This window comes from Myodes glareolus, chromosome 14 (assembly GCF_982192425.1).
Source record: "Myodes glareolus chromosome 14, mMyoGla1.1, whole genome shotgun sequence".
Taxonomy (NCBI): Eukaryota; Metazoa; Chordata; class Mammalia; order Rodentia; family Cricetidae; genus Myodes; species Myodes glareolus.
The window spans coordinates 22929877-22941889 of record NC_142039.1 but is presented as its reverse complement, the minus strand read 5'-3'; the positions used below and the strand labels follow the sequence as shown (position 1 = coordinate 22941889).

Sequence of the window (12013 nt, the reverse complement as noted above, 5' to 3'; positions counted from 1 at the left end):
GCTGCCTGTGCACAGACACCAGACGGTCAGCAAAGCTGTCCTGAGAGTGGGGGCAGGCTCTGAGGAAGGTGGCACGGGAGGGTGGGGTGCGGGAATGGGGGTCAGAGCCCGGAAGTCTCCAGGGTCTACTAGCCAGGTGGGAGACTCCTTGCGCACCAGGTCTCCTGGGCTCTCCAGGCTGCTGGTGAAGGCGGAGGTCCCGGGCGGGGCAGGCTGGGTTGGGAGCAGAGCAGCTGCGCCCGCCGCTTGGAAGCCGGCGCCCTCCCAGCAGAGCATGCAGGACGTGCGCGACGTGTGGCAGCCTCTGCGCAGACTTTTCCACTGCAGTGTGGGGTTCCGCGAGCGCCTCCAATCACAGCCCAGCTTCATCGCGACGTGTACGGCTCGCCGCTAGACTGGGCAGGGCAGTGCTTCAGTGCGGAGGCTTCACTCGCTAAAGACACATTTAAAGTGCCATGCTTCCCCGCCAAAGGACCCCCAGATTGTCGCTGAATCAATGGCTTCTAGCAGTTTACTGAATGCCTGTCGTGTATCGCCAGTCTATGTAAAGTGCGAATATCGGGAAAGGAAGCGGGGGCATGTTCACATCAAACTAAAAGTGGCAGGGTGTACCGGAGGAAGTGACATGCGTTTAGGATCTGGCTACCTATCGACTATAAGCCTCGGGGCTTATAGTCCGGTAGTGAAGGTGGGAATGGGCTCTACGTTTTATTCATTTGCAGAGAGAAAGGTCTGTGGGATATGGTTCGTGTTGAAAGGGAAAATAAATATACCAACTCCTCCCCTCTACCCCAAAGTTCCGTTTCTATTGAACCTCCTTTACTTTTTTTGCTCTCTCCAAGTGCCTAGCAATGCGGGACTGGGTGAGGGGTGACGACACTGCCCAAGCTTAGGTTTCTAGGGCATTCAGAAAGAAAAAAAAAAGTGCCCGTGCCCGAAGGACGGTGGCAGTGACAGCCGTGGCAGAGGACATAGTGGGTGATGACGCACAGGTATTAACAGAAGGCAGATCTGACCTGGGTTTTCTCTTGGACTGTGTCGACCCCAAAGCTTGGAATTGTGTTGCTTGCTATTGGGGCCCCACTGCTTGAAAGGCCGAATTGGGAAGATACCTTTTAATACAGCATCTGGAGATGCTCTTAGGGGATAGGTTTAGCGACGTAAAAGAGGACTAGAGAGCCAGACTGGGTTGCAGGAGCCGAGCGTGCTGCTCTCGCCTGCCCGCAGAGGGCGGCAGCAGGCTATTTCTTGGCCTTGCCCACCCTTCTCTCCACGTGAAAGGAGGCTGGGACGCAAAGAATGCGGCCCGCCCCGAGGCTGACGCGCCGCGTTACCGGTCAGATCTTAAAAGGCCGGGCAGTGCGTGTGGCATCCCGATAGAGCCGGAGAGGAGCAAGTGGCAGTGCTGGGTGGCGGGAGCGCGGCTGTCACTGTGCTGGAGCATCCCTGAGCTTCTGAACAGAGCCGACCAGTCAGCCAGCATTGCGCGCCGCCGCCAGCCCGCGCCGATCTCATCCGTCTCGTGTCTCCGCTCAGGCGATCCTCCAAGACTTCGCACAAAGCACATTTTTCAAAGCAGCTCAAGGGAGCGCCCAGCCGCGTACAGGCGGACGCACCCTTCCTGTCCTTTGTTCCGGGGGGATCTGCAACTGCTCTTCTCCCCAAGTCGGAGTCTCTTCTCCTGGGGTGGCGGCGGGTCGCCGAGTGCAGCTACGAAAATGCCTTTGGAACTGACTCAGAGCCGGGTGCAGAAGATCTGGGTGCCTGTCGATCACCGACCCTCGTTGCCCAGAAGTGAGTGCAGCTGCGCGGGGGGCTAGGTTGCAGACAGCGCCGCGTGCAGAACCCGGCCATTGTGTGTGCAGCGGCTTTGTGCCGGTTCTCCTCTGCGGGAAGCGCACTCGTGCCGGTCGGCCGGGCAAGGCGGGGGTGGCGGCGGGCTGCGTCTCCCGGGCTGGGCTGCAGGGGCGCTGTGGTTCCGGAAACCTCCAGTGTGCCTGGCCTGACCTGAGATCATGGAGCCAGCGCCTCCCAGAGGCTGAGAAGACCTGGTGCCCCGATTGTACTTGGTGCTCGGCCGCGGTCGCCACCGCCCCTTTTCTTGGGCTCTCCGCAGGTTCATTCTCCCTCCCTCCCTTGTATCTCTGTACCTCCGTCTATTCCCGTGTCCACCCTCACTCCGGCGATTGCAGGCTCTTGGTTTCAGGGATGGTCTATGGGTTTGCTGACTACATGCTGGTGGCGTTTCACAGGTGCGCTCATTTACCCGGAGCACGGAATTTGCTGGCCGATTGCCTTCGTGACCCACCTGTTGCTGCCGGTAAACGATTTGGGAAGGTTTCGTTCAATTCCATCCCTAGCTTGGGAAAGGTACCTCAGGAAAGACGGATGGAATTGCTCTAAAGGCGATGTGTTCCTTCTAGGCAGCACGCCTAGGAGCCCATGGAGGTAGACAGAAGTGGCTGCCTTGTGGGCATGAGGCTCAGACCACGTTTGTAGCTTGAATTGTAACCATGGAATCCAGTGACAAAGCCGGGAGGTGGTTTCCTGTCACCTTGGGGACACTTGAGCGCCGGACTTCAGGGTAGGCTTCTCCACTGCCACGTTTCACAGGATAGATGGTCATCACAGGACATGACAGCTCTTTTGGAGCATTGAATGCCTGAGTCACCAACTTCCCTGCCGACCTGAGCCCAGCTTCCCTGTGGTGCAGTATGAGACACCTCCAGCATGTCTTCTCTGCTGGACCTGAGGGCCTTGGTGGAACCCTGGAACCCGTTCCTAAGACAGGGCTCCTTTTCTCTTTTGACAAGGAAGTCAGGGGCAAGGGCTTGGCAGGTCTCCTTTCCTAAACCCTGTCAGACATGTTTATGCACTGGGGCTGCCTTTATAAAAATGCTCCAGGGAAGGGCCAAACCTGGTGGCACACCTATAATCGCATCGCGCTGTAACCGGTTAACTGAGGAGGCTGAGGTTAAGAGAACCATGAACTGAACTGAAGAGTGAGGCTCTACCCAATAAATAAATAAGTAAACAACAATAAACCAGGAAAAGTTGGTCAAGACCAAATTTAAACCCTTGGACCCTCCCCCCTCAGCCCCCCCCCCCCCCCATCCCCGTGCCCGAGACAGGGTTTCTCAGTAGCTTTGAATCCTGTCCTGGAACTCACTCTGTAGACCAGGCTGACCTCGAACTCAGAGATTTGCCTGCCTCTGATTGCCGAATGCTGGGATTAAAGGTGTTTGCCACCACCATCTGGCCCTTCTAGACTTTTTAATTAGAAAAATTGTAACACATTTTTGGACAGAAATTGGTCACCCAAAACAATGACTGGCTTCATATGTATATATAAAGCCGGGAGTTGCATGTGTGTGTTCTTCTTGTTTGGGTCTTCAGGAACCGTGGCAACTTTTGCAAGGACCCTAAGATCAGTGGGGCTGACAGTAGTAATATTGAGGGACATCACAGTGCATCTCTGTGCCCCTCCTCCAGGCTTCAGAATCTGATCATTAGATTCTGTGAGCTTGCACGTCTGTCACGGAGTTGAGAGCTTTGCAAAGGGTTGCTGTCAGAGTCATTTAGAGCTTGAGGTGTGGGGCTAAAGCTGACGGATTAAGGTGACCAGTTCACCAGCTTCTGGAATTCTTCTGTGTGACACATCCCTTCACATGTGAATATCTGCAGCCAGGGTATTTACTACATATTCATATTTTAAGTCCTGTCTTTCCTATACTCAATTTGTTTCTGACTGCACTAGAGAAAAGAAATGGCTTTTGTGCTAACACTGGGAATCTTGTGGACTTTTTTTTTTCTTTTTTGGAGACAAGGTCTCTCTGCGCTCTAGCTGGCCTGGAACTATGTAGAGTGGGCTGGCCTCAACTCAGATGGGATTAAAGGTACATGCCGCCACACCCAGCCTATTTTGTGGGTTTTCATTCATCTAAACCTTTTTTTTTTTTAATTTTTCAGACATGATCTGACTTGAATTCACTATGGTGTGGAGATGACCTTGAACTTCTGATCCTCCTGCCTTCCCAGATGCTGAGATGATAAATGTGCACTACCATGCCTGGATTCCTTGGTGCTGGGGATTGAACCCAGGGCTTTGTGAATGCGCCCCAGCTCCGCCCTGTTACCATCTTTACATCAGAGATTGGCAGCCAACTCCTGAGGCTTATTGCTAGATGGCATGGAGAAAGCTGTCCATTCAACGCTAAAAGAATAATCATAAAGAACAGACAAATTCCAAAGGCCAGGCATAGTGCTGCACGCTTTCAATCCTAGCACTCAAGAATGCGGGGCAGGCAAGTAGATCTCTGAGTTCAAGCTAGCCTGGTCTCCATAGCTTGTCTTGTAATTTAAAACAAAACAAAACAACTGAGTATGTTTGCCTGTGAAGCACAGTAATTCAGTGCCAAGTTTCTTTACCAACATTGTGATAAATGCTTCTTGCAAAACTGGAAGCTTCCGTCAGTTTCAACCACAATCCAGAGAGACTTGACTGTATTTGCAAATTAGCTTAAGTGATCTTTTAAGTTCTACTAGTAAGAGCTGCTTTTCCTGTTACCTTCACTGAACACCTGCAGCCTGCCATATAGGTGGGTGCCGCTACCTGCTTGGAACCCTAGTTTCCTCAGTTTCAAGATTATGTTTTTGTGTTTTAAGTGTATCTGGGCTGTGAGCTATCCCAGCCTCGGGCAGTGTGATAGATGGCTTGGGTTATAGTATATGTAGGTACAAAGATCCCATCGCTAATGCAGCGAAGGGATGTTAAAACTGGTTACACAGAGTTACCTTAAACAGCAGCTACAAAGACACATCTCCTTTAAAAATACTCTGACGAGGAGGGTGACATATACCGCGGGGACGATCAGAAGAGGACAGCTCTGTGGAGTTTATTCTCTCCTATCCTTAAGTGGGTTCTAGAGATCGAACTTTAAGTCCTTGGACTTGAGAGGCAAGCAAAGCCATCTTGCCAGTCCTCAACTTTTTGTTTTTTTTCTAAATACATGGGAATAAGATACCAGTTTATCTTTGGCTAGGATTTAGAATAGACTGCATGTGAAGGAAGATGGGTATGGTATTCAACATCTTATAGAATTCTATCTATTGATGCCCAGCCAGGCATATATATAATAGCCATTTCAGGTGAGTTATGTGGTAGTTCGTTGTCACAATCAGGGAGTTTGTGAGCAAATAAACCTAATGACTTTGTAGAGTGCTGGCTCAGCCCTTGGGACAGGGTGACTTTTTGTGAGTCTTACTTAAGGATTATGGCCTTAAAATATGGGAAATACTTTTAGTATGAATCCGCCCAAACTGCCACAGGGCCTAGCTCTCTTTAGACAATGACTTTTTCCTTCATATATCGGTTATTGTTCTCATTGCTGTGACAGAAGGGACTTCTGGAAGGAAGTATTTATTTTGACTAATTTGAGGGTCTAGTCCATTGTTGCTGGAAAGCAGTGGAATGTGAGGCAGTTCATCTCTGCATCGGCAGGCTGGAAGCAGAGAGATTTGAAAGTTGGTGTTCAGCTCCCTTCCTCTTTATTCAGGCCTACCCACACCCATGGAATGGTGCCATCCACAGTTAGAGTGGGTCTTCCTACCTTGGTTAACCCAGTCTGGAGGCATTCTCATAGCTACCCCAGGGGTGTGTTTCCATGGTGATTCTAAATCTAGTCCAGTTGACAAATGGCGATCAACCATCACACTTTAATAGAACATCTGTGAATTCCTTTATCCGGATTTAAGTTAATACCTAGCTAGATTTGTTGCTAAAAAAAAAAATCTGGTATGAAACATTGAACATTAACTGGGTGGTGGTGGTGGTGACTCATCTCTAATCCCAGCACTTGGGAGGCAGAGGTGGGCAGATCTCCGAGAGTTCAGGGCCAGCCTGATCTACAGAGGGATTTCCAAGAGAGCCAGAACTAGACAGAGAAACCCTATCTTAAAAAATACAAAACAAAGCAAAATAAAACAAAGCATTGAATATTTATATAAAAGGAAAGGAGACATTATGTTTGTCTTAGGAAATCTTATGTTGAACTCAATAAATTGAGTTTGTTGAGAAGAAATATCAACATTAAGGACTGGATCCAGGGAGTGTTGTGAGATGGAGGATGAGGGATCATGGCTGGTGTTTCTTTTCTTTCTTTCTTTTTCTTTTTGTTTGTTTTTTGAGACAGGGTTTCTCTGTGTAGCATTGGAGCCTGTACTAGAACTCACAAAGATCTGCCTGTCTCTGTCTCCCGAGTGCTGGGATTAAAGGTTTACCCTGCCGCTGCTGCCACCACCACCTGACTTTGGTCTCTCTTTCTGTCTTGTAAAGATTTATTTATTATGTATACAGTGTTCTGTCTGCATGTATGCCTGCAGGCCAGAAGAGTGTGCCAGATCTCATTATAGATGGTTGTGAGCCACCATGTGGGTGCTTGGAATTGAACTCAGGAACTCTAGAAGAGCAAGCAGCCAGTGCTCTTAACTGCTGAGCCATCTCTTCAGCCCTGGTATCTCTTTCCCAATAGTAAAAATGTTTATGAAGAAAAGAACCTGGGACAAGGTGCAGGATGTTGTATGTTCAGAGAGACTCTTGAACTGGGTTATAAGCTGAAAAAGGGCTGTGAGGGGGATCCTAGATTCATCTGGAACTATTTGTGCATCTTTCCATGCACAGATGTCTGGGTGACGAAGCTATACTTGGTCTTGCAGCTCCTCTGAGTGCCTCAGCTTTGGGCAGTGGGAAGAATGGCTTTTGCTTTGTCAACTAAAAGTGATCTAGGTTTATTTGCTCTTGAAACCCAGCAGCACTCTGCTGAGTCTACGGTATTGCCTTTTCTCTTCCAAAGTGTCTATTGTTGGAGGTTTGTTCCTGCGATTAGTAGATAGACTTAATCCCTCATCTGATAACTCAGCTGGCTTCCGCCTCTGCATCTCTGACACAGTTCCAACAGAAACTGCCCATGTCCACATGCATGTCTGGGTGCCTGTTTCCAGGCATCTCTGGGTGCTTTCAGTAGCAATGGTTCAGTGGGGTCATCAGGGCGGAAGAAGGGACCATGGGCTGGAGGGAGAGGAGCATCTGTCTTCTAGGTAACTGTTCTTTCCAGGGCCTCTGGGATGCATTCATGGGGAATGTCTCTAAGGCCTGTCTTTGGCTTCTGAATTTCTTGTCTAGCTAGCCTCACACTCCTCACCCAGGTCCTCATGATCAAAGAGACCACTCACCCCTGCTTGCCCTGTTGCTTCTACTCAGACCCTAGTCAGTCCGCAGCTCTAGAAGCAAAAGATCCACCTTGGTGTCCCCCTTTGCTTATACTTCCCATGAGCCTCTGTCTAAATCTGACATCTGTCTAGATTGGTGGCATGACTCTCATCTCTTTTTTCCTGCAGGCTGTGTAGCCTGTGTCTGGGACGGGAGAAGGCCAGCTGGGTTAGAGTTGGCAGACAGCCTCTTTGGCTTGTAAGCTTACTTGTCGCCAGGATGCAGGAGTCGCCCAAGAGTCTCAGTGGCAAAGAGACAGCCAAGGAAATACTGGAACTTTAGTTTGTCTAGCAGGATTCTTTTGGCTGCTTTTTGAAAACCTCCGTCCCTGTGTTTTGTCTTATTCAGATTCTGAGGATATATGGGGCACTCATTCATCACAGGCAAGAGTCTCTCTGGAGAGCCTGCCTGGGACTTAGTGACTAGCTTACTTAGAACCCTCTGACTGGCTATTACCTTGGCAGACTCAGGCGTCCCTCTGAACCTGGCATCTACCAGATCCTGGCAGCAGGATGGAGGGGGGTGGTCAGGGAGGATGTGAGAGGCACAGGCATGGTGCCCAGCCAGGGTCCTAGCATTCTGTGTCCCTGACCTACTTTTACTTGATAAATTCTTACTGTTTAATTCTTTTTTTTTTTCTTCAAGAAAGTCTCTGTGGAGTTTTTCTCTTGGTTTCTGGGGCTCCCCTCTGTCTGTGTCCCACCTGTTTGTTCAATTTACGTACTGAATTAGGAAACCATCTTTCCCTAATTCTACCCTCCCTGGCATTAGGGTCCCATCCTTGTATCCCTCAAGAAATGCTCTTATATTATTCTGTTAGGAACTGGAATCACTGTCTGGGGCTCAGTACCTCTATATCTGATTGTGCCTTATGTTTGGAACTGCCATTGCCAAATATTGCCTGAGAAGTGAAACTAAACTACAAGGTCAAGGGGTGTGGTCACTAGGTGGGGGTGGGGTGAAGAGTGTAGTCCCATTGGGTCATCAGATGGCAAAGACTTTGAGATGTGGAATGACTTCATAACTTTAGAGTTATCCTTTTTTGTTTCTTTAAGATAGGTTCACATTGTTGCCCAGACTGGTCTGGGAACTAACTCTATGTAGCCCAAGCTGACTTTGAACTCAACTATGTTCAGGATCACTCTGAACACTCAATCCTCTTGCCTCTGTCTCCCAAGGACTGGAATTAATGATGTGTGCCACCATACCCAACTTTGATCACATTCTTCAGAAGTCTGTCTTTGGGCAGAGGACTCTGGCATTAACATTTGCCCTTTGATTGATGACTCTTTACTTGGTCTTTCCAGCCTGTGGGCCGAAGCTGACCAACTCGCCAACGGTGATTGTGATGGTGGGCCTCCCAGCCCGGGGTAAGACTTATATCTCCAAGAAGCTGACTCGCTACCTCAACTGGATAGGTGTTCCCACGAAAGGTAAGCCAGGACTTGAGGCCAACAGCTGGTCCTCTCAGGGTGGCCGCTTGCAGGCATAGCTGTCCTGGGTCATGGAGTCTGATCCTGTTTCCCAGTCCTGTTAGCTCAGTTCACCTTTGCCTTCTTTAAGCTCCCTGACTGTGGTGACCTCATATTTTGTGGATCTTTTTTCTTTGAAAGTCCCATCACATGTCACTGCAGCCTTCTTTGGGTGGCTGTCCTCCCCAGCTTCACGTTGAATGCTGTTGATAACATTTGTATACACCCCTGCCCTGTCTTCCCAATTAAATGGGAAGTGTTCTGATGAGAGGGATGCTAATCCCTCGCTGTGCTGAGATTTTTTTTTCTTTAAATACTGGTGCTTGACTCTAGGTCTACATGTGTTAAGCAGTAACTATTAAATGTGATCTCATCATCAGCAGTGTGTCAGCAGGAACATGGCTAATTTAGACATGGCGGGGGTAATTTAGAGTTAGTAGCTCAGCAAGTAGGCAAGGCTGGCTGTTCAGTGAGACCCACTAATGTTTGGGTATCATAGGTATAAATCATCCTTATTCGTCTTAACATTTATTTCATTATTTTATATGTATGGGTGCTTTGATTGTACACACACACACACACACACACACACACACACAGTACATGTGTGCCTCATGTCCCGGACAGTCAGAAGGACACACACACACACACACACACACACACACACACACAGTACATGTGTGCCTCATGTCCCGGACAGCCAGAAGGAGTCAGATCCCTTGGTTCTGCAGTTATAGATGGCTGTGAACCTCCATGTGGGTGCTGGGAATTGAACCCTCATCCTTTATTGAGCAGCATGTGCTCTTAACTGCTGAGCTAACTCTCCAACCTGTCTTGTCTTATCCGTGTATCTGTCTGTCTGTCTTTCTGTCTGCCTGTCTATGATTTTTGAGGCAGTGTTCATAGCTCAGTGGTCTCCAATGAGCTATGCTATATGAGAAGCTCTGAACTTCTGATCTCCCTGTCTCTGTGCTGGGATTACAGTCATGTATCACCATGTCCAATGCTTTTGGTTGGTGCTGGCATCCAGCCCTTAGTTTCATTTATGCTAGACGGGACTCTAACAACTGAGTAACGTCCTTACTCCTACAGTGTAGCTTTCCGTGCCACTCTCCATTCCCCCAAATTCTGACTGTTCTCGGAGTCTGTTCTGGTTGACAATACTGGGAGGTGGGACCGGGATCTGGTCCCTAGCAGACAGCTTCTGGTACAGCAAGAGTCATGGACCTTGTTTCCCAGACCATGACCTGGGATGACAAGTCTAGACTGGGACGTCCACACTGTCTCCATACGAGATTACTTATCCAGCAAGGTATTGACTGAGAAGCCATTTGTTCCTGATGGCTCATGCAGGACTGTCCTTGTCTTTCCTGTCCAGTGTTCAATGTGGGAGAGTATCGACGTGAGGCCGTGAAGCAGTTCAGCTCTTACAACTTCTTCCGCCCTGACAACGAGGAAGCCATGAGAGTCCGAAAGTAAGCCTGAGCTGCCGTGGGTTTTCCGTGTACAGTGTGTGAGTGTGTGTGTGTGTGTGTGTGTGTGTGTGTACGCTTGTGTGGAGGCCTGAGAAGCTTGCGTGTTCTTTGGGCACTGTCCACTTTATAATAAAATAATACATGTAGGTGAGTGTGAGTGGGTATGTGTGTCCATGTATGTGGAAGCTTGAGGATGTCAGATAAATTCCTTTATTACTTCTCTGTCTTCTGAGACAGGGTCTCTTTAAACAATTGTTTTATGTGTATGGGTGTTTGCCAGTGTAGCATGAGGGGCCGGCTTGTTGGGGTTTCTGTCCCACCCGGTACCCCACAGCCGACAAACCCCAAAGAAAATCACTCACAAGACTCCATAAGATTATAAACTGATTGGCCCATTAGGTCAGACTACTTATTAGTTCTTATAACTTATGTTACTCCATTATCCTTATCCACGTTAGCCACATGGCTCAGTACCTTTCTCAGCTGGGCAGCTTACATCTTTCCTCTCCAGTGGTCTGCACAGGAATGGCGGAGGGAGCTTCCTGTTTTCCCAGAATACTCCCAGTCTCTTTGCTCCACCCTTACTTCCTGTCTGGCTTTCCCGCCTATACTGCCTGCCTGGCCAATCAGCGTTTTATTAAAATATGATTGACAGAATACAGACAATTCTCCCACACCATGCCAGCATGTATGTTGTTAGTGCCTGGTGCCTGGGGAGGCCAGAAAAGGACATCAGATGCCCTGGTGCTGGAGTTACAGGAGGTTGCAGTCTTCCAGGTGGGTGCTGAGAATCAGACCCAGGTCCCGGAGGAGCAGCAAGTGCTCCTAACTGCTCAGTCATCTCTCTAGCCCTTAGACAGGGGCTGTTAATGAACCTGGAACTAGCCTGGCTGGCCAGTGAGCTCTGGGGACCAGTTCTAGGGTTACAGACAGTGGCGTGATGTGTGGCGTTTTGATGAGTGCTGGAGATGCAAAGGACTCCTGTCCTTGGGCACGTGTGGCTGGCAGATTTGCAAAAACTGAAACAGCTCTGCAGACCTCTTTGTTGAGGTCGGGTCTGTCACTGTAGAACTTAACAAGTAGTCTAGACTGGCTTGCTGCTGGTGAACCCTAGGGTTCTCCCCCTCCCTGGCCCTGGGGTTACAAGAGCACACCCCCCAATCCAGCACCCGCTGCTTCCTTCTCTCCCTCCTCTTCCTCCATGTAGGTTCTGAGAATCCAACTCAGGTTGTACTATGATCTGAGCTGTCTTCCCACCCAGTGGCTTCCTTTGTTGTGACTCCAGGTTCTGGAGGAGGAAGAAAAGGCCAGTCTGCACACTGGCTCTGTGCTGGTGGCCCTCAGACCGAGCTAGTGTACTGTAGGACAAGTCTCTTGGCCTCTCTGTGACTGTCTGCTTTGAACTGCTCCCAGGAGTAGGAACTGAGCCGCCCTGAGTTGGTTCAGCAGCAGCTAAGCACCAGGAGCGAACAAAGCCCCGTTCTTTGGGAACCATCAGTTTGCATTTGCAAAGGATTTCTTAAGCTGCAGGTGACAGGGTGGTGCTTTTCAGTTCTGCAGGTGCTGGAATCACTGGTGCCCGTCACTGGTGCCAGGCCCAGCCCTAGGCATGCCCAGTGAGGCTCTCTCTGTGTGCTCTGGCATCCGTTTTTATTTTATTAATACTGTTATTAGTTTTGTTTTGTTTTAAGTTAGGGTCTTGTTATAGAATCCTGGATGGCTTGGCAGTACCTTTTATAGCTCGGATTGGCCTTACACGCGGATCTGTCTTCCTGCCTTAGCCTCTGGAGTACAGCTAT

General features: G+C 49.3%; 1 protein-coding gene across 9 annotated transcripts in view; it reads left to right on the top strand.

The window, feature by feature from the left end:
- The window catches only part of Pfkfb3 (6-phosphofructo-2-kinase/fructose-2,6-biphosphatase 3), an 87630-nt gene that overhangs the window by 55473 nt on the left and 20144 nt on the right, over nucleotides 1-12013 (top strand). For 5 of the 9 annotated variants that reach the window (XM_087896395.1, XM_087896393.1, XM_087896396.1 and 2 more), the window contains exons 2-3: nucleotides 8575-8700; nucleotides 10118-10214. In XM_087896395.1, the coding sequence (XP_087752521.1) occupies nucleotides 8575-8700; nucleotides 10118-10214 (223 nt within the window). Of the gene's footprint in view, nucleotides 1-1362; nucleotides 1795-8574; nucleotides 8701-10117; nucleotides 10215-12013 lie in introns of those variants that run through there. The other 4 variants (XM_048460784.3, XM_087896398.1, XM_087896397.1 and 1 more) reach the window with 3 other exon arrangements.